The sequence below is a fragment of the Cricetulus griseus genome, chromosome 7 (genome assembly GCF_003668045.3).
Source record: "Cricetulus griseus strain 17A/GY chromosome 7, alternate assembly CriGri-PICRH-1.0, whole genome shotgun sequence".
Lineage (NCBI taxonomy): Eukaryota > Metazoa > Chordata > Mammalia > Rodentia > Cricetidae > Cricetulus > Cricetulus griseus.
This window is the reverse complement of record NC_048600.1, coordinates 99,789,139-99,813,452: the sequence shown is the minus strand read 5'-3', so window position 1 is coordinate 99,813,452 and position 24,314 is coordinate 99,789,139. Positions and strand designations below refer to the sequence as shown.

Here is a 24,314-nt window from a genome sequence, read left to right as displayed (position 1 = left end):
AGCTCCACAGAATATAACGTCTCCTTCTGGCCTCCATGGGTACCTTCTTACATGTGCACAGCCACACGCATGCCTGCGCGCGCGTGCACACACACACACACACACACACACACACACACACACACACACACCTTTTCTTAAAAGCCCACATGCATCCTCACATTTTTCAGCTTCCATCTGAACTGTGAAAGTGTAGATCACATTTAGTAAATCTTTTTGAGTAATGAGGGAAGATTTAGAAACATGGAGACAAACAAAACATTTCCTTTTCTTGGATTCTTTTGTTTTGTTTGTTTGAGATAGGGTTTCTCTGTATGATAGTCCTGGCTGTCCTGGAGCTCACTCTGGAGACCAGGCTGGCCTCAAACTCACAGAGATCCACCTGCTTCTGCCTCCTGAGTGCTGGGATTAAATGTGTGCGCCACCATGGCTGGCCCTTCCATTGGATTCTTAACAGTTATGTGGCTGTCAAGTGTTTGTGGAATTCTTTTAAAGTAAACTCCAAGGCGCACACAGCTTCCTCTGGAGGCTGGAGCAGAGGGTTCTCTTGAGCCCAACAGTATGAGATCCTGGCCTAATGAAATGATGTTCTTTATAGAAACATTGCTTTTTTTCTTATAAATGAATTATCAAATACATGTCTGCAGCAGTTTTTCTTTTGGGCCACTAACCAGCTCCCAAATCATAGCACAGAGACGTATTATTAGTTATGAATAATTATTAGTTATGAATAAGATAATGCTCAGCCTTATCTTATGCTTATCCCACTAGCTCTAATAATTTAACCTTCTTTTCATCTATGTTTTGCCTCAGGGCTGTTTGTCTTTCTTTCATTCTATATGTCTTATTTTTCTGTTTTCTCCCTATCAGAGTGGCTGGCAGCTGCCTGGATGACTGGTCCCAGGGTCCGTCTCCCTTATTCTCTCCTCTCTCTCTCTTTCTCTCTCTCCCTCTCCCTCTCTCTCTTTTCTAGATTCTTCCTCCTACTTATTCTCTCTGCATACCTGTTGTCAGGACAACTTTTTGTTAGATCTATCAGGTTCCTTAGGCAGACAAGGTAAGACAGCAACACATCTTTACATAATTAAACAAATGCAGCATAAACAAGTGTAACACACCTTTACATAGAGTAATATTCCACAACACATGTTTTCCCTGAAAATACAATACACTCGACCTGAAGTGTTTTCTTCATGTCTGTGGACAGAGTACATAAACTAGAATTAGCATTCTATTTTTTCCAATTTGTAAGTATTTTATTCATCACTGAAGAAAACACAGCAAGTTCTGTGTTGGCTTCAATAAGACCAAATGGTTATTCTGCTACAGCCACTACACTCCAAATTGAAGTCAACACAGTCATCACTATAAATTACTTGTTGAAATAATCTATCCAGAAGAAGGAAAATTAGGAAAAAGAATTTAAACAATTCCTCCAAATCACTCATTTATAAATATTGTCATAGTTAAAAATGCTTGAAAGACATGAATTAGTGGAAAAGCAGTTTTCTTTTAGCAACAGGACTCAGCAACAGTTTACCAAATTCAGCATTCTATTTTATTACTTTAACAGATTGAACTTTAGAGCAAGCATTTGTATTTATTTGTCTGTTCTGAGACAGGGTCTCGTAGCCCAGGTTGGCTCAGAACTCTTGATGTAGCCAAGGATGACCTTGACCTCCTGATTCTCCTGTTTCTACTTCCAGGATGCTGGGATCACACGTGACCTCCACTGTGCATGGCTCAATTTTGAAAATATTTTAGTCCGAAAGTCCTGTGAGGTGTTTTTCCTCTTAGTTTAGGGTCCGAGGCTACCGTAACTGGCCACAACTTGTTCTAACAATGTAAAACTGTCCAAAAAGTCTTCTTCCTCCATTCCAAATCTTGTGTACTGATGAATGTAGGCTCTGGTGAAAAGCAGAAACCGTCAAATCAACAAATCAAGGCAAAGGAGAAGCTTAAACAATAAATAGACTTTTCCTGGCTTGTGAGCGTTCAAAGCTTACAGAACCTCTCAAGGACCTTACTTATGTGTGGGTCACATTTTACTCAGAATCAGTAAATAACCTTAGCAGAATTTCAGCTTATGTCACACTCCCTCTGCCTTTACTGTCCAAGATGGCTCAGGGGAAGGCGCATGTCTGACTCTGTATTCCTGGCAAATGGGCTCAGTACACTACAGGGGGTGACTGCCTCCACATCAATTCTAAAAAGGAGCCCAGAAGATTCACTTAAGGTTTGACATTAGAAATGAATCCAGGGGCTGGGCGGTGGTGGCACATGCCTTTAATCCCAGCACTTGGGAGGCAGAGGCAGGTGGATCTCTGTAAGTTCGAGACCAGCCTGGTCTACAAGAGCTTCCAGGTCAGCCTCCAAAGCCACAGAGAAACCCTGTCTTGAAACAAACAAACAAACAAACAAACAAACAAACAAATAGAAATGAATCCAGGGTTCTGTCTTGGTGGTTTTCTCAGACCCTTCCAACCCAAATGTTCTGGGTCAGGAGAAACCCAGCTCCCAGAAGAACAGAGAGTGTAGACATGAGATAAACTGATGTCATAGCAACAGTAAGAGAGCTTGAACCTAAAGAGGACTTGGGATCCAGGTGAGGAGGAGACCGACTATGGACCAGCCTGGGCAGGGTGAGTAGGCCTGGGAAATCCTAACCCTGTTTAGTCACCTGGAGAATTGTATTCTGTCTGTGGGAAGAGGCCAAGAAGTTGCTAAGGCTTCCCTCAAATACATTGCTATTACTGAGGAAGACCAGAGTCTTGTCTACTCCCCAGGACTTTTTCTGTTCTCTTACCAGTGTTAGGGACAGAACACAGGCCCTCACACATGCTGGGCAAGTGCTCTTCTCCCAAGCAACATCTCTCGTGCCAGGGATCTTTTTTTTTTTTTTTTTAACTATCTTATTATGAAATTTTGAATCTTGCCTAGAAACTATTCATTTGGTAAACAAGTCCTATATATTAAAAGTAGTATAGGCGACATGCTGGAGAGATAGCTTAGTGGTTAAGAGCACTGGGTGTTCTTCTAGAAGACCCAAGTTCTACTCCCAGTGCCTACACACTCACAACCATCTGTAACTCTAGTTCCAGGTGGTCCAACACCTTCTTCTGGCCTCCCACAGCTCTAGGCATGTCTGTGGCATACAGACATACACATAAGCAAAATACCCACACACATAAAATAAAAGTAACAGCACAGAACAATTACTGACCACTTTGTTAGCCAAGTGGTATAGCAGGTGTTTTGCATGATTACCTCATTGGATCCTTGCTGCCTGGATGAGGGGTAGCCTTTAAGTTATATGCCCAAAGCCTCACAGCCACATGGTGGCAGCCAGGCTTGCTACACAGCACACCTCATGCCTTACCTTGGCATTGTCTGGCTGAGGTGAGCAAGTCTGGAGACCTCTCCTGTACTTACTTGGAAGCAAACATATTCCATGCCTTGCCCACGAGCATGTCAAGTGGCTTCACTAAGAGCTGGCTATTGCTAACCAGGGCTGCAGACTTCTCATACTTGTCAAAGGCTCTCGGGGTTTTCCACATGCTAAAAGCATGAACAGGCTCCAACCAGGAAGTGTAGAGAGCTGGGTCTTTAAATCCCTCTAGAATTAGAAACACCACACAAATGAGCAAAGTCCCTTCTGCACACCTGAGGATGTTATAACGAGGGCTGACAGGATGGCTCAGGGAGTAAAAGTGTTTGCTGCCAAGCCCAATGACCTGAGTTCAATTCCTGGGTCCCACATGGTGAAGGAAAGAACTGACACTCCTGCAAGTAGTCCTCTGATCTCCACATGTTTGCTGTGGCATGTTATGTCAAGCACACATGTACACCAACACATACACACAAATGTTAAAAAAAAAACAACAGCTATTAATTCTGAAGGAAGGATACAAAGACAGGAAAAATTAAGGGGAGAGAAGAAGGCAAGGAGCCCTCAATCTAGACTCCACTTAAAGTCTCTGGGACTGGAAGGATGGTCCAGTGCTTAAAAAGTTGAGAGCACTGGCTGGTCTTCCAGAGGACCCAGGTTCAATTCCCAGCACCCACAGAGGCATTCACAACTGGTAGTCCCAGGGGCTCTGACATCCTCTTCTGGCATCTTTAGGCACCATGCATGCATGTGACACGTAGAAATACATGCAAGCAAAACATAGACATAAATGAAATAAAATAAAATAAAAAATCATAGTACAATTTACAAGGTTTGCTATGAAGATTGTCTGCAAAGAGCTATCTCAACTATGAATGTTAAACTAGCAATGAAGCATGCTTGAGGCCTAAGTGCCTCTGGCTCTCCTTAGGTGTGTTTCTCAGATGTGAACCTGCAATCTGGGAATCTCACAAGCCAGACTGTACTCGCTGTGTACAGTAAAAGCATGTCTTAACTCCATGGCCTTGGATTTGTCATGGCTCAGTCTGAGGAGACCACTAGGTAAATCGGATCCTTGGTTCTGTGGGGGAAAAGAATTTCAGAATGAGCCAGCAGGAAGCAGAGCAGGCTTTATTGAATGATGGTTTTATATAAAGCTTAAGTACAGGGATCAGCAGAATGAGGTCCTCCGGAAGAAAGTACAAGGACAGGACAGGCAGAGACCCACAGAGCAGACAGACAACCAACAAATTGTTTCTCACCACACACATTCGAGATATTTGTACCCCAATACACCACACACACACACACACACACACACACACACACACACACACACACACTAAACTTCTCTTCCTAAGGTGAGAGGATGTGGCTCAGTCTGCATGAACATCTGAGTTCCATCCCAGAGACCAAGTCGAGGAAGTTGGGTGTGGTGGGTGTGATCCCATCACTGGGCAGTGTAGACCCTGGGGTTCACTGGCACACATAATCCTAGCACTTGGAAAGTGGAGGTAGGACGATCAGGAGTTCAAAGCCACCCACAGCTACATAGTAAGTTTGGGGACTACAGGAAAGACACACCTTTAATCCCAGCACTCAGGAAGTAGAGGCAGGTGCTTGATCTCTGTGAGTTTAAGGCTATCCTGATCTACAGAGTGAATTCTAGGACAGCCAGGGCTACACAGAAAATCCCTGTCTCGAAAAAACAGAAATTAAAACAAAAAACAAAGAATAAAATCCCAAGGTCAATGACACCAGAGAAAGGACACATATTAGCTTCTGACCTCTACAGCACACATACACACCTAACCCACACCACACAAACACAGAGGACACATACACAAAACTCTCTCTCTCTCTCTCTCTCTCTCTCTCTCTCTCTCTCTCTCTCTCTCTCTCTCTCACTCTCCCCCTTCCTCCCTCCCTCCTTCCCTCCCTCCCTCTCAACTCTTCCTATTGAAGTTAAGAATACTGGCTTGGCTGGAAAGATGGCTCAGCGGGTTATCTATTCCAACTGCTAAATTGGGTTGTTTTGTTTGTTTTTTGAAACAGAGTCTCATTATATAGCATTGGCTAGCCTGGAACTTACTATGTAGACCAGGCTGCCCTCAAACTCACAGAGATCTGCCTGCTTCTGTCTCCTAAACTGAGATTAAAGGTAATTAAGGCCAGGTGGTGGAGGCACATGCCTTTAATTCCAGCACTCAAGGGAGGCAGAGGCAGGTGGATCTCTGTGAGTTCAAGGCCATCCTGGTCTACAGAATGAGTTCCAGGACAGGCTCCAGAGCTACACAGAGAAACCCTGTCTCGAAAACCCAAAATAAATGAAAATAAAAAGGTGATTAAATGCCTAGATAAAATTAATGCAATTTGTATTTAGTTGGTATGGAGGTTGGAGGCTATCTCTGTGGGGTCGGCTCCCTTACCGACCTTTACATGAGTTCCAGGTGACAGGTTGTCCCGGCTTATGAGGTAAGTGCCTCTCCCCACTGCACCATCCCAGAAGTTGTTTTTAAAACACCCACATGTTCCAAAATATATGCCTCAACTTTTACCTGCATTTATGCTTACCCACGTCTGCACTCTGCACGTCTTTCCCACGGAGAATGACCAAGTTAGCAATAGAGGTGTTAAAATGAAGATCCTTGTGGACAGACATTTTGCCAAGAGGTGGAAGGCCTGAGAAAGGAGGCCGCACCTGCCAGTCGATACCTAGCACACAAGAAAAGCTAGAGTTTATAAGCGTCTTTGAAGAACAAGAGAAAAATATAGATGTTTAGGATGGGTGTGGTAGCACGTGCCTGAAATCCCAGCACTTGGGAGGTAAAGCATGCAGGAGAATTGGCAATCAGGAGTCAAAGGCCCTTGGATAATCCACCCCACATTGAGGTATATGTTTGTTTGGTTGCTTGTTTGTTTTTGAGGCAGGTTCACACTCTGTAGCCTAGAACTCACAATGTAGGCCAGGCTGGTCTGGAACTTCTGCTTTGGTTTCTGAAGTGCCAAGGTTTCGGGGATTACAGGTATTAGCCACCATGTCCACTTTGTTTGGATGGAGTCTTACTACTAGAGTAAGTAAGTAGCCCTAGAGTAGCCTTAAACTCACAATCCTCCTGCCTCATGCTGAGATTACAAGGGTGCTCAATCATGTTAAATGACACTGTCACCTCTCTCTGCCTCTGTCTGTACTCGATTGTGTCTCTCTGCCCCACTTCCTCCCCAGGGTCTACCTATTAAGTAGCCCCGACTATCCTAGAACTTGCTATGTAGACCAGACTGACCTCGAACTCACAGAGAAATGCCTGCCCCTGCCTCCAATAACATGAACAGTTATATAACTAGATCCCTCACTTTGGTTTGTGCCATAAATATGTTTACCTAAATCCTTAGTCGTATATTCAAAAAACGGAAAACATTCAGGGCTGGCTATATAGCTCAATGGTAGTACACTAGCCTAGTATACATAAACTCTAAATTCAATCCCTGCATTACAATCCCCCCCCCCCAGACAGGGTTTCTCTGTATTGCTTTGGAGGGTGTCCTGGAACTCACTCTGTAGACCAGGCTGGCCTGGAACTCACAGAGATCCACCTGCCTCTGCCTCCAAGTGCTGGGATTAAAGGCGTGCGCACCCAATGCCCAACTACAAAAATTTTTTAAATAATTTATTTATTCTTATTTTATGTACATTATTTTATGTATGTTTATTTTATGTACATTTTTTTTTTTTGCCTGCATGTATGTCTATGTGAGAGTGTAAGATCTTGGAGTTAAGGCTGGGCGTTGGTGGTGCATGCCTTTAACCCCAGCACTCGGGAGGCAGAGACAGGAGGATCTCTGTGAGTTTGAGGCCAGCCTGGTCTCCAGAGCAAGTGCCAGGATAGGCTCCAAAGCTACACAGAGAAACCCTGTCTCGAAAAAACAAAAAACCAAAACAAAACAAAAGAAAGATCTTGGAGTTATAGAAAGTTGTGAACTGCCATGCGGGTGGTGGGAATTGAACCCAGATCCTCTGGAAGAGCAGTCAGTGCTCTCAACTGCTGGGCCTTCTCTCTAGCTCCCCCCCTTTTTGTATGCTTGAACTTTGTAACAAACTGCAAAAACAAAACAACAAAACAAACATAGACACCCTACAGTTCCATTTGGGAAAATGACTAAGCAAACTGCACATTATTGACCTGAGAGAGCTTGGTGCAAGATGCCTCACCCTCCCTTGAAGATCACTGTGCTTCATAAGGTATTTGCAGGTATTGCTAGAACAAGCCAAAAAAGTGGTGGTGGTGGGGGGTTCTACCTGTTATTTTACACTTTTCTTTCTTCTTTTCTTTCTTTTCTTTTCTTTTTTTTTTTTTTTGGTTTTTTGAGACAGGGTTTCTCTGTGTAGCTTTGGAGCCTATCCTGGCACTCGCTCTGGAGACCAGGCTGGCCTCGAACTCACAGAGATCCGCCTGCCTCTGCCTCCCGAGTGCTGGGGTTAAAGGCATGTGCCACCAATGCCAGGCTTATTTTACACTTTTCTATAATACTTGCTACTAAATAACATCCAGTGATTTCTAGTTAAACATAAAGGACCACACATACACTGGTGTGCTACCTCTCTCCTGCTCCCATTAAGATAACAAAGTATGTCTTAACAGGAAGAAAAGCAACAGATGTGAATACAGTTACTGACTGAGCAACCAGGACAATGGAAACTCTGCTCTCCTGTTGTGGAAGTCCTGGGAACAAGACAGACATTTCTAACAGCAGAGGGAACGGGCGGGAGTGGGGCGGGGTAGGGGGTTCCCCTCTGAAAAAGCTAAACTGTTGATGCCAGCTTCGGTAATGAAGAGACTCTAATAGGAAACTGAGTAGAAGCTCTGCCTATCCCCAACTTTGAGAAGACTGGTGCCTGGACAGCGATTTGAACCCAAGGCCTTGTGTCTGCTTCATAAGTGCTCCACACCAAACTACAGCCTGAGCCTTGATGCTGCCTTCGGCCATCAGGAAGCCTTGAGCCTCCTCTCTGCTCCTTTTGTGAGGCGTCTCATCAACACAGTGGACGTACTACAAGGGCGGGGAAGTTTTTCCTGTGATGTATGTGGTAGGTAGTGTGTGTCCGTGTATGCCCAGGTGAGCATTTGAGGGGAGGCCACAGGGAGCATCTGGTGTCCTCCTGCATCACTCTCAGTCTGTTCCCCCAGCAATTCTCTGGTCTCTGCTCCCCTCAGAGCTGGAGTTAGAGGCATGAATAGGAGGGCCAACTCATCACATGCTCTCCAGGATCTAAACTCTGGTCCTCAGGACTGCATAGCAAGCCCTTTAACCACTGAGAATAGCGCCAGTCTGGTTTTGTTTGTTTGTTTTGTTTGAGACAGAGATCTGCCAAGCCCTTTTAAGGGTTTTTTTCCTTTCTTTCTTCTCTTTAAATAAGAGCTTTATGAAGTATATAAAATGATATCTGAATTTCTTGATGTATTAAGCAGTTTACTAGCTTGTGGCAATATTACTTGTCAATGTTATTCCTTGCCAAGGAAGCAATCTTTCAAGTTCTGTCCCTAGGGCCATAGTTAAAAAAATAAATGAGACTTCTTAACAGTAAGCAGCACTATAGAAAGTGAAGTTGTGCCGGTGTCGGTGGTGAACACTTTTAATCCCAGCACTCGGGAGGCAGAGGCAGGTGGATCTCTGTCTATCTGAGGCCAGCCTGGTCTACAAAGCTAGTTCTAGGACAGCCAGGGCTACACAGAAAAACCCTGTCTCAAAAACCAAACAAACAAAAAAATGAAGACCTTGGAGTAAATGAAAAGCAAACAAAAGCAAATTAAAACTTTTAAAAAGTGAGGAAAAGAGGAAGGGAATAGGCAATCGTTAAGGCAGGAGACAAAATTAAATCAGGGTCAAATATTTAGAAATAGGGACATAAATTTCAGAAGAAGCGACTGAAAGCATTGAAGTGGTTTTTATCTGAGTGAGGGAAGCGGAGGGCAGACACTGCTGTGGTCTCCTTACAAACAGCTCTTCACTGCACTGCTGACATACAGTGCGCCTACCGAGAAACACTAGGATCAAAGACAGGACCTCTCACTTATCTATTCCCAGCATCCAAATGGTGGCACACAACCGTCTGTAACTCTAGTTCTGGGAAATCTAAGGCCCTCTTCTGGCCTCTACAGGTACCAAGTATGCATGTTGTACACAGATATACATGTAGACAAAACAAGTATACTTATAAAATAAATAAAAATTTTAAAAATTGTGTGCACTACCACTGGGCTATACCCCAATCCTTAAGTGAATTTTAATTACTTGAATACTTGATTTTTTTTTTTTTGTTGTTGTTGTTCTCAAGACAGGGTTTCTCTGTGTGGCACTGGCTGTCCTGGAACTCACTCTGTACACCAGGATGGCCTTGAACTCACAGAGAACCACCTGCTTCTTTGTACCGAGTGCTGGGATTAAAGGTGTGGACTACCACCACCCGACTATCACTTAATTTTTAAAAACAATTCAATTTATTTACTTGCTTGTATGTGTAGGCATGTGCTCATATGTGCTCATATGTGCCATAGTGCATGTGTGGAGGTCAGAGGATGACTTGTAGGACCTGGTTCTTTCCTTCCACCATTTGGGGTCCAAGGATTCAATTCAGGTTATCAGCTTGGATGTAAGCACCTTTACCCACGGAGCTATCTCACTGATACATGACTTTTTCTTTTGAGGCAGGGTCTGATATACCCTAAGCTGACCTGAAACTTGCTATGGAGGGGGGCGGGGAGAGGGGTTCGAGACAGGGTTTCTCTGTGGCTTTGGAGGCTGCCCTGGAACTAGCTCTTGTAGACTAGGCTGGTCTTGAACTCATAGAGATCCACCTACCTCTGCCTCCCGAGTGCTGGGATTAAAGGTATGTGCCACCACCGCCGAGCTAACTACTTCATTTTAAAAGCTACATTCATACATTACTTTGATTAAAATAAAATAAAGGTTTGAAATAACATGGCACTTGTCTTAAATATCCTTTTGAAATGAAACTGTACAGCCATCAAGAAGCCCTCTGTGATATCCCAGCGAGTTTCTAAAGGAGCCTCTTTGGCTAGAAGAAGGGGCCTTTATTTCAACCAGCCTGAGTCAGTTTATACTCAGGGTTCCCAGACAGGCGCCTTCCCAGTATGTGGGTTGTCTATTTTTAAAATATCCCGTTACCTTCTTCCATTTTTGCACCAGAAATAAGCATCTGTCTCAAATGCTTGAGAAGGCCAGGCCAGGTGAACGTGCTGTATGCCAGAAAGTTCTCAGACATCTGTGGGATGTTACGGACACCCAGCATTTTAAATTCAGGGTGGGGAACTAAATGCTCCATTAAGTCTCCTGTAAGGGAAAAAAAGAAATGTGAACTAAATTTACTTCATCCACAATTGTGCATTGTTTTTACACAACCGTGACTTGATGTTCTGAGTCAAATATGTTTTCTCCGTTTCCAGAATTGCTTAGATAATACAATAGTGAATTTTCAGACAGTGTCTGATACAGACTACATTTTTCTTTTTATCATCATCATCATCATCATCATCAACACAGGGCCTCACTGTGTGGCCCTGACTGATCTGGAACTCTCTTTGTAGACCAGGATGGTCTTGAACTCACAGAGATCCATCTGCCTTTGCTTCTGGAGTGCGGGATTAAAGGCGTGTACTATCATGCCTGGATCTTTGCTTCACTTTAGCATAGCTGAAAAAGCATACTTTTGATGGGTATGGTGGCTCACACTTGTAATCCCAGCACTTAGGAGGCAGGGGCAGGAGGACCGTCCACAAATTCCAGGCCAGCCCAAGGGCTTACAAAAGACTCTGGCTAAAAAAGAAACAGATATCCAGGCATATTTGTACACCTTTAATTCCAGCACTTGGGAGCAGTGCACTCTATTAAGTTACCCCACTAGGCCTCTCTGCCAGCTCTCTGACTCTACCTCAGCCTAGCAATCCTTGGACTTGATTGAGATCCTTATCCACTGACTTCCTCCCTTCTCAGACACTCTGTCTTCCTCTTTCTGGCCACTCCCAAACTTGGGCCAACTCTACTCTCCACTTTTCCTATATAGCACCCGGCAGCCTGGAGTCTCTCTGAACTGTTTTTCTCCTCATCCACATCTTCCTGCTCTTCCTCCCCACTGCCTTCATTACTGTAAAGCAGCAAGGGAGCTTTATCAAACAAAATGATAGAAAAGCTCAGAGAACACTGTCAAGAGTGGCAGCAAACCCTCTTCTGAGTTTTCAATGCTTAAACAGAAGGCCAATTTACATTACAAACCCACATCCATTCTTTTTTGTTTGTTTGTTTTTCGAGACAGAGTTTCTCTGTGTAGCTTTTGGGGCCTGTACTGGCATTCGCTCTGTAGACTAGGCTGGCCTTGAACTCACAGACATCTACCTGCCTCTGCCTCTGCCTCCCATTTTTTTTTTTTTTTTAAGATTTACTTATTTTATATCATATATATGGATGTTTTGCCTGAATGTACATATGTACACTATGTGCATGCCCGGTGCCCCCAGGGGTTAGAAGAAGGAGCCAGATCTTCATGACCTGGAGTTATAGATGGTTGTGAACCACTAGAGGTGCTGGGAACAGAACCTGGGTCTTCTGCAAGAACAACAAGTGCTCTTAACCACTCAGCCATCTCTCCAGCCCAACCCCATTATCTCTGTGAACCCCATATTTATATACCTTTTATCTGCTGGTGGTAGCTCAGGGGGTTACCACTTGCTTAGTGTGTGTAATACCTTAGGTTCCACCCCCAACTGTACGAAACACGTGCATTGCCACCTAACGACTATTTTATCAAGTGCTCACTATTTGTCTTGCCCTATTTTCGGTCCTGGGGGAACAGTGGCTCCACAAATGATGTAGTCAGTGGGGGAGGATCTAGTTCAGTGGTCCTCAACCTTCCTGGTGCTGAGACCCTTTAATACATTTCCTCATGTTGTGGTGACTGCCAACTGTAAAGTTATTTGTGTTGCTACATCATAATCATATTTTTGCTACTGTTGTGAATGGTAATGTAAATATCTGCATTTTCTGATGGTCTTAGATGACCCCTGTGAAAGGGCCATTCAACCTCCATAGGGATCTTGACCTACAGGTTGAGACCCACTGATCTAGATACTCACATTGTATACTTTTGAGAAACTTAGTAACTTCTTGAGATCTTCAGTAAGACAGTTCAGAGATGAAGGTGTTCTGTCGGCAGATTTGGGGTATATCTTGACAGTATCTCCAGGTAAAGGGGAGGAGACAATGAAAATAACTTTGGGGCTTTCAGAACATACGTCTTTTCTAAAAATAATAGAGGGGCTCAGTACCTAGTGGATCCCTGCGGTAGTGAGATGAGCCGTCCTCAGAGTATGTAGGCTGGAACACGTTCCCCAGCTGATGGGCAAGAACCTGATTTAAATCTCTGAAGGAGATCTGTTTGATGTTCATCTGTTTGGCACAGATCTTGTGGACAGCATCATTTTCATGAATGAGGAGGGCATCTGAAGACCGGTACAAGTGAGAGAGAGTCAAGATGGAGTTATAATTCTGCACGATAACCTGGAGAGAAAAGGGTCAAAGACAGGAAAGGAGAGATGAGTGATGAAGTGTGGAGATTCCTGCTGTGAGTGGTGGTGCATACCTTTAGTCCCAGCACTCGGGAGGCAGAGGCAGAGGCAGAGGCAGAGGCAGAGGCAGAGGCAGAGGCAGAGGCAGAGGCAGAGGCAGAGGCAGAGGCAGATAGATCTCTTGAGTTTGAACAGCCAGAGCTACAAAGTCTCAAAACAAAAATGAAAACAAATACAATAAGTCATTGCTACAACACTTCCTTCCCGAATCATTTCCTACATTTGATCTTTCAATTAGGAAATTGGTATGCATAAAACTTTCTTTTCTTAATCCCAGCACTCGGGAGGTAGAGGCAGGTCGATCTCTGTGAGTTTGAGGCCAGCCTGGTCTACAGAGGGAGTTCCAGGACAGGCTCCAAAACAATACAGAGAAACCCTGTCTCAGGGAAAAAAACCAAACCAACCAAACAAACAAACAAAAAAAACCCAACAAACCACACACACACACACACACAGACACACAGACACACAGACACACAGACACACACACACACACACACACACACACACAGAAAACCAAAAAACAAACACAAAATTCTCAGTAGAAAGACTTAAGATTGTTTGAAGCCTAGCCACAATACCATGGACCCCGATATGAGGGCAAGGTCCCTCTTTGCAGTACCTGAAGGACCAACCCAAAAAAACGGGCTCCTGAGAGATGTGCAGTTGACTTTGAAATTCCTTGTTGTTATTCTTACTGCCATCTGGTACTGGGGACAGAACCCAGGGATATAAACAAGGTAAGCCCATGCTGTAATGAGGTACATCCCTGGCCATCACCTTTGGAAATTTGCTTTTTTTTTTTTTTTGAGACAGGACTCTTTGCTTTGTAGCTCTGGCTGTCCTGGAGCTCTATATGTAGGCCAGGCTAGCCTTGAACTCAGAGAGATCCACCTGTCTCTGCCTCCTAAGAACTGGGATTAAAGGTATGAACCATCATGACTGGCTTAATTAAAAAAAAAACAAAAAACACCTCAGCTATACATGGTGGCACATGCCTGTTGCTGGATTGGGTAGATGTGTCTTGAGTTGGAGGTCAGTCTGGACGGCATAGTAAGACTGTCTCAAAAAAACAAAACAAAACAAAACAAAACCCCTAAGACCAAAATGAATCAAAAAGACTTAAAAACAAAGAATACTTCATATATTTGGGAAAAATGTAACCAAAATTAAATGAATTATTAATATAAATATCACACTCGATTCTGAACTCAACAGTCCTAAAAAACTGAGATCCATTATTTATTCCTGTTCACTTTAAGAATGAAGAATATAGCCGGGTGTTGGTGGCGCATGGCTTTAATCTCAGCAGTCGGGAGGCAGAGGCAGGTGGATCTCTGTGAGTTCGAGGCCAGCCTGGTCTACAGAGCGAGTGCCAGGATAGGCTCTAAGGCTACACAGAAACCCTGTCTCAAAAAACCAAAAAAAAAAGAATATAACAAAAATTAAATGGCTCAGTGGTCAAAGCACTGGATTCTCCTCCAGAGAACCAAGACTTGATTCCCAGCATGCACATGGTAGCTCACAGCTGCATAACTCAGTCCCAGGGCATGTGACACCACATGGTGCATTCAGGCAAACACTATATATATATATATATATATATATATATATGTATGTATGTATGTATATATATATATTAAAAAATATATATATATATATTAAAAAAGAAAACTTAGTATGATCTAATTTCTACTATTGAGTATTTACCAAAGAGAAATTGCATATGGCCATACCAGACTCTTACTTGGGCCTAAACTGATTTAAAAAAAAAAAAAGAACATATAACATAAAACTTTTGATTAGGGGCTGGAGAGATGGCTCAGTGATTAGGAGCACTAGCTGATCTTCCAAAGGACCTGGGTTTGGTTCCCAGCACCTACATCATGGCTCATAACTCATCATGACTCCAATACCAGAAATCTCATGCCCTCTTCCAGCCTTCTTGAAAACTAGGCATGCATGTGTTTACATACATACAAACAAACAAAACACTCATAAAATAAATACATAACTTCTAATTAACATGTTCATACCTCACCAGTTCTGTAAGGCCATATAATCTGATTCATTTTCAATGAACTGGAGTACTGATCTTGTAACTTCTGTGTAACGAAGGCTCCCAGCCCGGATCCTGTCCCCCCAGCCATACTCATTATGATGAAAAATCCACTCAAAGAGTCGCATTTTTCCACCTCCTTTTGGATTAAGTTCATTATAGATTCTTCATGCTTCGGTCCATGCACAGAGTAACTATGCCACAGCAGAAGAAACAAACATGACACCTGTCAGTTTAACCAGAGGGATGTGGTACAAAGGGGAAGGACATTTAGGAGACAGAGGTCTTTTCAAAGCCATGGGAGTAGCTCTCATGTAAGTACAGGTGCCCTGATTGACAACATTTAATAGAGACAGGTTAAATATATGTTACAGGTAAATAATGTTTTTCAAGACAGGTTTTCTCTGTATAGCAGCCCTGGTTGTCTAGGAACTCACTCTATAGACCAGACTGGCCTTAAAAATACAGAGATCCACCTGCCTCTGCCTCCCAAGTGCTACAATTAAAGGTGTGCGCCACCGCCCCACTAAAAAGGTTCTTTTTAAAATGAGAACAATGCAATTATTTTACTTGTTGTATCATCATATGTATGGTGTGTGTGTGTGTGTGTGTGTGTGTGTGTGAGAGAGAGAGAGAGAGAGAGAGAGAAAGAGAGAGAGAGAGAGAGAGGGCCATGCTGCATGTGTGGAGGGCAGAAGTCACATTCTATGGAATATGTCTGTCCTTCTACCATGTCTGAACTCAGGTCCTCAGAATTGGCAGCAACTGCCTTTCCCTACTGAGTCATCTCCTCTCTGGCCTCATATATTTTGTGAGAGCAGCCCAGGAACTCCTGATCCTGCTTCAGCCTCCCAAGAGCTGGGATTACCTGGAAATTCTATAGCACAGCAAAACTTGGGAACTACTGCCTTGTAAAAACAGTCCTTAGAGCCGGATGCTTCTGAGGTAAGGTTACTGTGCTGATACAAAGTGTGCAGAGGGATAATGAAGAGGTTGCACCAATGGCCTTTACCTGAGCACAGGCACAAGGAGAATGAGAGGTTTTGGAATGATATCAAATTCTGAATATTTATTTACTGGTGGTAATGGAAGTTGATCCTAGTGCCTCAACAACACTGGGCAAGGGCTGTACTGCAGAGCTATATGCTTGGCCCCTTTGTTTATATACTTGTAATTTTGAGACAGGGGTTTGCTAAATTGCCCAGGATGACCTTGAACTTACTCTATAGCTCTGGCAGACACTGACCTTGAGATTCTCTTGTCTCTGCTTTCAGAGTAGTTCGGATTATAGGCTTGCATCACCAAGCCTGACACATTCTAAATTGTAATTTTTTATTTCATATTTTCGGGAGGGCATGCACATATGTGGACATTAGGAGTCAGGTCTCTCTTTATACTATATGGGTTCTGGGAACTGAACTGAGTTCATAAGGTTTGGCTCTACCCTGAGTCATCTCCGTGGCCCAAATTCTTAATTTTATTTTAGTTTTCTTTGAGGCAAGATTTGACTAAGTAGCTTTGGATGGCCTGTGTGGTGGTTTGAATAAGAATGGCCTCCATAGGCTCATAGATTTGAATGACTGGTCATCAGGGAGCAGCACTGTTTGAGAAGGATTAGGAGGTGTGGCCTTGTTGGAGGAAGTGTGTCTGTAGGTGGGCTTTGGGATTTCAAAAGCCCCAGCAAGGCCCTGTGTCTCTATCTTCCTGCTACCTATGGACTCAGATGTAGATCTCTCAGCTACTTCTTCAGCACCCTATCTGCCTGCTTGCTCTCATGCTCCCCACTATGATGAAAGTCAACTAAACCTCTGAAACTGTAAGCCAGCCCAATTAAATGCTTTCTTTTATAAGAGTTGCTTTGGTCAGGGTGCCTCTTCACAGCAACAAAACACTGAGTAAGACAGCCTGGAACTCACTACGTAGACTAGGCTGGCCTGAATTCACAGAGTTCTGCCTGCCTCTACCTCTTCAGTGCTGGCATGAAAGACTGTGCCACCACACCAGACCCCAAATTCTAAATTTTAACAGAGCACTTCCAAGATTTTGAGCTTGTTGTGTCAACTATACAACTATCACGGTATGAATACTTAACTGTATAGCTTTAAATTCACTGAAAGTCATGAGGAGTTGTTCTTACCCATATGCCCAGTTGTTCCCAGACCCTTGTCTCTGACAAAAGCATGCATGCTGACCGTATTTCCATCGGCCAGACTGGCCAGCTTTTGATAGCGTTTGATTGATAACTTTAGGTTCCATGTCAACAAGAACAGCCCGGGCAACTGGAACTAGAGTAAGGAAAAGAAAAACAAATAATACATTTTATGTCAGTACCACAGAGCGAGCATAAACTTCTAAGTCCCTGAACCATATTGCCAGCCCTAGATTCAGTTTTTTATGTTTTTGTTTTAATTCATGGGTTGGAGATAAGACTAAACCCCAGCATGGGGTAGGGAAAGAAAAGCAAAGGCCCTCCCTAGTGCAATGGAAGGGATGAGCTAAACACTTTGAAGACATTCACATGAAAGTAAGGAGAGGATTGTTGACCACACCTACCTCCATTTTCTTCCTCTCTGAAAAATCTTTCTTTGCAAGATGCTTGATAAGCCTCATTTTCTCTCTTAGAGCAGAGTCCAGGGGAACATTGAGTGTCCCTAAATAAAGCATCAAACACTTCAAAGCCAATCTGGTTGCCACACTGCCCAAGTTGCACTGTTACTATTGACATGCCAAGCCACAAGCTAGGCCTAGTCTAAAACACAAGGGAATGGATGACCTATAAAAAAAGACACAGACATGAGAAACCACCACATTACTAATAAGAGCAAACAATATGCCATGTGTTCATTATGTAGACGAAAAGTGTTGGAGAGATGGCTCAATGGTTAAAGCACTTGCTCTTCTTTCAGAAGACGTTTGGGTCTCCTCACTGCTGCCACTAATTCCAGTTCTAGGGGATCCAATGCCCTCTGCTGGCCTTCCCAGGCATTGCATGCACACGGTGCACATACAGATGTGCTGGTATTTACATACAACATAAAAATAAATAAAATTTTTAGAAAATTAAACATATTTGTACATGAAGCTGGAGAGACGGCTCAAAGGTTGAGAGCTCTGGCTGCTCTTTCAGGGGTCGTGAATTCAATTCCCAGCAACCACATGGTGGTTCATATCTATAATGAGATCTGGTGCCCCCTTCTGGCCTGAAGCCATACGTGTAGGCAAAACCCTGTACACAATAAATACGTAAGTCAGCTGTCTTTAATTCCAGCATTTGGAAGGCAGAAGTAGGTGAATCTCTGAGTTCGAGGCCAGCCTGGTCTACAGAGCGAGTTCTAGGACAGCCAGGGCTACACAGAGAAACCATGTCTCACCCCCCCCAAAAAAAAAACCTTAAAAAATATATATGTACACTAATGAAAAGTAACTATTTGTCTGGGCATGTAAGCATGTATCTTTAATTCTAGCACTCAGGAGGCAGAGGCTGGCCTCAAACGCACAAAGTTCCTCCTGCCTTTGCCACCTGAGAGCTGAGATCAAAGGCATGTGCCACCACTGCACCACCTCGAAGAGTGAATTTATTCTTTATTTATTTATTTATTTTTTCTGAGACAGGGTTTCTCTGTGTAGCTTTGGAGCCTAACCTGGCACTCGCTCTGTAGACCAGGCTGGCCTCGAACTCCCAAATATCTGCCTTCCTCTGCCTTCCTAATGCTGGGACTAAAGGGTGGGGCACCACCACCACCCAGCTAATTGAAGGAATTCTTCGTATTCACTTCTTGTCACATAGATACCAGAAGTTAGCTTATTAACAGAACATTCATCTAACATTAATTTTCTGTCTTTCAAGAAAATGACTTATTCTTTTTCTACTAAGCAGCTTCTGGCCAGGTAAATACAATAAAGATCAATAAGAAATGTTTTATGCTTAGTTCCAGTATTAAAACAAAGTTAGGGCTGGGGCATGGTGGCACATGCCCTTAATCCCAGCACTTGGGAAGCACAGGCAGGCAGATCTCCATGAGTTCAAGGCCAGCTAGGTCTACATAGTAAGTTCCAGGACAGCCCGGGCTACATAGTAAGGCCCTTTTCTTAGAAAGAAAAGAAAGAAAAACAAAGTTGGAGCTCAGGGAAAGGCCAGATAAAGTATTAAAACAAATCTTTATTATTCGTCTGAGCTGGCTTCAAACACGTAATCCTTCTACCTCCGACCTCCTGAGAGCCGGGATTATAGGCGTGGGCCACCATGCGGGCTAAAAAGAGAATTTTGATACATGCATCATCACATCAAGTCTGTGTAGCCCTGGAAATGAGCAGAAGCTAGCGAACCAGATTTTCAACTTAACGTCTAAGCCTGCAATGTAGGTAATACTATTCTCATTTTACAGATAAGGAAATTGAGTTACCGAAGGGTTATGAAACTTCCCAAAGCCACTGAATTAGCAAACAGCAAGGCCAAGACTCTTCTCTTGGCCCTTCTGCCCTATCGGCTCCCCGTTAGCCCCACACTCACTGACAGCTCTCCGACCCGCAGTTGCAGTTCGGTTCAAACTTCAGACAAACCCTCTCATTATGCGCATGCTCACTTTCAATACTTCTTTTAAAAACTACGGACAACGAACGAATGCGCATGCTCCTTAGACGGAGACCTCGTTGAAGTTTTTTTTTTTCCTCACCTCTTCCCTTTCCTCCTCTTCTATTTAGAAAGGTTAATCACGCATGTTCAAATTTAATTTATCAACTTCAGATATGGTACGCATGCTCAGTGTCCAGGAAAACGCCTTAGACAGTGACGCGCATGCTCTACTTTCCCGGCTTGGCTTCGGTTGGTATTCTGCGCATGTTCCTGCCAGTACCTGGCGCCGGGAGCTAGTGCTACGCATGTCCGCTGCCCACTGTTGGCTTCACGGAACCTTGTACGCATGCTCCGGGGCTGAACTTGAGCAGCCAGTCTGGGGCCTAGGCGCAGACGCATTGAGCTTAAGCAGCCGGTGATGGCGGCAGCAGCAGTGAAGTCTGCGGCGGGTCCGGGCCCATGAGGCGACGACGGAGGCGGGACGGCTTTTACCCAGCGCCTGACTTCCGAGACAGGGAAGCTGAGGACATGGCAGGAGTGTTTGACATAGACCTGGACCAGCCAGAGGACGCAGGCTCTGAGGATGAGCTGGAGGAGGGGGTGAGGCCCGGGGTCCCGGGGGATGGGGTGGGGGGGACGAGGTGACAGGGCCGGGGTGGCGGCGTGGGCTCAGGGAGCCTGGTGTGTCCTGGGGCGCGGAGGCCCGGGGGGACGCAGGCGGTCTCCGGGAGGAGCTGAGGCGCGGCGCGGCCGAGCGGGGGAGCGGGCGGGGCGGACCTGGCCCTAGGTGTGAGGCCTCTGCGGGGCGCGCAGGTGCAGGTCTCGCCCTCATCCCCAGAGCAGCGCAGCCCGGAGCGATGGGTTTGTGGAACGCTGAGGAGCCGAGGCGCGCGTTCGGCTTCTGGAGCTGTGGTCCTGAATGTGGCCCGGGTGGCGCGAGCGTGTGCTGGGGGTGGGGGCGCTGATCTTGCTGGGTGTCCCCTAAGTGCAGTTGTGAGGCGAGGCGCGGAAGGGTTTCCCTTTGGAGTGTTTTAAGAGTGCAAGTCTTGAATCTTCAGAATCCCCACAACCACCTCTCTTCTCGGCCTGTCGCTTCTCTCCTAGGAAGCGCTCAGCTGTTAGAAGTGACAGCTGAAAACTTCTGTCGGGAGTAGCACTGCCGCTGCTGTTACAGCCACCAGGAGTTTTATTTCGGGAGCAAGGGGGCTCTGCTGCATCTTCCAGGGTTTGTTTGTTTGCCTTTTATTTTTAACCCCCCTTCCGTGTGACATTTTAAAGGAAAAAAAAACATTCATAATGACACACGGCATGTGTAAGTTAATGCCCCTCAAGTTGAAGATGTCTCTATTTTTTTTTCGGAATAATTTATTTAATTGTAGGGTGGGGGAAGAAACATCGTTGACAGCTGTGATTTGTCTCGCCAAAAATAAATTGCTTGAACAGAGACTTGTGAATAGTGGTGTGAGGGTTTTCCTTGCTGAAGTTTAAATTTAGAATCGCTTTTCCTACTGCATATCTTGGTTTTTACCTTTGCTGCCCTAGTAGTTTGTTATTTATGGACTATCACCTTTTCTAAAGTAATATTTATTGAAGTATACACATATTACACCGAAGGTTTAAAAAAAATGAGATGTCAAACTAATGAACCAATTCAGGACAGATGTCCTCAGTAATAACCTCATGGTGATTTAAAGCCATCTTCTTTAACAAGAATATAGGTTTAGGGCTGATCTTAGATATTTATTGTATTTGCATAGGGGCTCTTTCCCTTCTCACCCCCAGTTTTCCTTCTTTAGTAAATAAATTGTGCCCTTCTGGCAAAAAATTGAAATAAGGACTTTATGAAATTAAGTGGGCCAACAAAGTATTACTCTTTTCATAATCAAATGACTCTCAGAATTACACAGTTCCAAATGTGGGTTTTGAGACACACACTTTTTAAATGTGGAATTTCACTTAGCCTTTTAATCAAACATGGTGAATACTAAATTTGAAACAAATACAGGATTACTTTAATTATAAATATGATACACTGTTGAGTTATATTGGTTCCATATGGCAGTGGGGCTAGAGAGTAAATTGCTGAGGAGTGTGGCTTTATGTGAATACTGTCATTAGTTACTGGTGGAGTTTTCGGTCTATGGGTCTATTGTCTTTTGAAGATTCAGTATTATGATTCTTGGGATGGACTGGGGCCTTGTTTGTTTTTCTTTCACTTTCTGAGTGTGCTTCAGGAGCAGTTAGGTGTTCCAGGTTTGGCCTACTGTTGGGATAGGAAAAGTGTATGAGAGAATGAAATGTGACCACTGCCTTAGGGAAATGGAATTAGGAGGAAGAGTAGAAGTAATTGAGGGGGATTTTGAAGAGGAATGCTTTTAGAGTTGAAATGTTTCTCTTTAGTGCATTCTTTAAAAATCAAAACCAAAAATACAATGTGTCACTGTGTAGCCAGGTGGCCTCAAACTCAAAGTTCTCCTGCATCAGGCTTCTGAGTGCCAGGAATACAGGTGGCAGTGTACCACTAGGCCTTCACTGAGTGTGTTAAAAGAGGTGTCTCAACGTCCCAAGGTGGATAAAGGGAAAGAGATGGTATGGTGTTGGGTCAGCTACCTAAAGAGAATCAGTCCAGATTACTCTGGAAAAAAAAGTTTTAAAATTTTGAAGTGTGGTAACAGTTTAGATCCTTAGAAAATCTTATGCTTCCTATAGTGAATGTACAACTTTTAGTTTGTTGTGTAAATCTTTCTTTTTTAACATTAGTGGCATGTCAGAGCAGTCTCACTTCTTTGTGTTATAATAAGGAAACTTTGGCATAGGCCAAAGAAGTGATTGCCCACAACTAGAGTCTTTTGACTCAATTCAGCAGATTATACTGAATAGATTTAAATATCTTGGAAGCAGACAGATGGCCCAGTGGGTAAAAAGCACTTGCTACCAGAAGTTTCAAGCTTGAAGACTTGAGTTTGATAAATTTGATTGACACGGGCTTATTGTGTAGCTATACTGGCCTTCAACTTGTGGTTCTCCTTCATCCTCCTGACCCTCTCTCCTGTGTGCTGGGGTTGTAGGTTTGCACCCCCAAATCCAGTTTGCACACTGACTCTCTCTTTCACATTTATTTGTTTGTTTCAGTTTTTCCAGACAGGGTTTCTCTGTGTAACAGCCCTTGCTGTCCTGGAACTCACTCTGTAGACCTGGCTGACCTTCAGCTCACAGAGATCAGCCTGCCTCTGCCTCCCCAGTGCTGGGATTAAAGATGTGTACCACCCTGCCCAGCCACATTTATTTATTATGATGAGGAAGGTATGAAATAGTATGTGTTGGGGGTTGTCAGAGGACAGCTTGGGAGAGTCAGTTCTCTCTTTCCATCATGTGGGGAATCTGAGGATTAAACTTGGGTCCTCAGACTTGGCAGCAAGGGCCTTTAGCAGCTGAGCCATTTCATTGGCTCCTGCGTAGATGCTTTTTCAAATTATTACTGCATTGTGTGTGTGTCCCTCACTCACATTATGCCATAGTGCACAGGGTGGATAAGATGACAACTTGTGGGAGTTGGTTCTCTCTTTCCATAGTATGTGAGTTCAGGGGAGTGTACTCAGGTCATCAGGCTTGATGACCAGCACCTTTACCCACAGGACCATCTCAGCCCTCCAGAGTCCTGATTGCATTTGTTAGCCTCATTCACAGTGTGCCTATTTGTATGTCGAGTTGAATTCAGTTTAAAAAAAAAAAAAGGTATACAGATGTCTTTGGCCATACTATGGGATTGAGAGTAAACTGGTATTTTTTTCTCTTTGTGAAGTGAGGGTTCAATGAAATAAAATGTAAAGTTTTCTCAAGATACCCTGGCTTACTGGACAGTTTGTTGTTTCATGAACTGTAGCTTGTCAGCGGCCAGCCTTCATTGCTGAGTTTACCGTCAGCTGTTCATAGCCACTCAGTAACAAATGCAAGTAACCCAGAGCTGGCATGTTTTTTAGAACTATAGTTTTTTTGTTTGTTTGTTTTTTATTGTGTATACACTGTTTTGTCTGCATGTGTGTCTGCAGGCCAGAAGAGGGCGCCAGATCTTATTACAGATGGTTGTAAGCCACCATGTGGTTGCTGGGAATTGAACTCAGGACCTCTGAAAGAACAGCCACTGCTCTTAATCTCTGAGCCATCTCTCCAGCCCCGAACTATAATATTTTTTTTAAATAATTGATCACACAGATAACAACTTTGTAGGTTTTGTATTGGGTGAATCTATATTAGTAAGTGTAGGCATTTATGTAGTTAATTCTTCAGACAGTAAATGATGAAACTAAATTAACAATTTATAGATAGAGTTGAGTGGCTACTATGTAATTAAAAAAAAAAAAAACAGAATGAAAGCCTTAAAGGTGTAAAGTAATGGATAATCACACTAATGAGCAAGAGGATTTTGATGATGAGGTGGTTTTTTTCTTCCTGTTGTTTGTCTATTTCTGTGGTAATCAGTTGAAACTAAGGCAAAGTTTTCCTCTGGAGAATTTTGTTAGATTAAGAAAATGTCAAATGCTTCTTTGCTTTTTCTGCCAGTTAAAAATTTAAAACAATTGCCGAGATATTATACAAGATTTAGAATGAGATAGTAGATTATAAAAGTTTTTTACTGCCAGGTGTGGTGGCGCATGC

The 24,314-nt window shown here is 43.7% G+C and overlaps 2 protein-coding genes across 8 annotated transcripts in view; one reads left to right on the top strand and one right to left on the bottom strand.

Moving 5' to 3' along the window:
• Nucleotides 1-1,535: 1,535 nt before the first annotated feature.
• Nucleotides 1,536-19,902, bottom strand: Tubd1 (tubulin delta 1). 3 transcript variants are annotated; one of them, XM_027426365.2, is made up of 9 exons: nucleotides 19,759-19,902; nucleotides 17,639-17,858; nucleotides 17,223-17,370; nucleotides 15,063-15,279; nucleotides 12,727-12,958; nucleotides 10,574-10,738; nucleotides 5,963-6,103; nucleotides 3,433-3,616; nucleotides 1,536-1,907 (listed from the first exon to the last, which is right to left on the bottom strand). In XM_027426365.2, the coding sequence occupies exons 2-9, from the start codon at nucleotides 17,808-17,810 to the stop codon at nucleotides 1,799-1,801; spliced, it is 1,368 nt and encodes a 455-aa protein (XP_027282166.1). In that variant the 5' UTR covers nucleotides 17,811-17,858; nucleotides 19,759-19,902; the 3' UTR covers nucleotides 1,536-1,798. The 3 variants fall into 3 exon arrangements, with proteins under 3 accessions (XP_027282166.1, XP_027282165.1, XP_027282164.1); XM_027426364.2 differs by lacking the exon at nucleotides 19,759-19,902 and adding an exon at nucleotides 19,596-19,744; XM_027426363.2 differs by lacking the exon at nucleotides 19,759-19,902 and adding an exon at nucleotides 19,489-19,657.
• A 105-nt stretch (nucleotides 19,903-20,007) lies between these two features.
• Rps6kb1 (ribosomal protein S6 kinase B1) overlaps nucleotides 20,008-24,314 on the top strand; it is a 40,505-nt gene continuing 36,198 nt past the window's right edge. The window contains exon 1 of one of the 5 annotated variants that reach the window (XR_004770747.1): nucleotides 20,008-20,258. Coding sequence is in view for 3 of the 5 variants with exons in the window: in XM_035447591.1 (XP_035303482.1) it covers nucleotides 20,118-20,258 (141 nt within the window). In the remaining 2 variants the exon portion in view is untranslated. Of the gene's footprint in view, nucleotides 20,259-20,862; nucleotides 20,884-24,314 lie in introns of those variants that run through there. The other 4 variants (XM_035447591.1, XM_027426362.2, XM_027426359.2 and 1 more) reach the window with 4 other exon arrangements.

What these genes read in the sequence shown, in the direction of transcription:
- Tubd1 (XM_027426365.2), bottom strand. Translation starts at nt 17,810, where the DNA reads ATGTCAATAGTAACAGTGCAACTTGGGCAGTGTGGCAACCAGATTGGC. An exon ending in CAGAGAGGAAGAAAATGGAG is followed by an intron (nt 17,371 to 17,638) that starts GTAGGTGTGGTC and finishes TCCTTACTCTAG; the next exon opens with TTCCAGTTGCCCGGGCTGTT. An exon ending in TGGTGCAAAAATGGAAGAAG is followed by an intron (nt 6,104 to 10,573) that starts GTAACGGGATAT and finishes CTTGTGTGCTAG; the next exon opens with GTATCGACTGGCAGGTGCGG.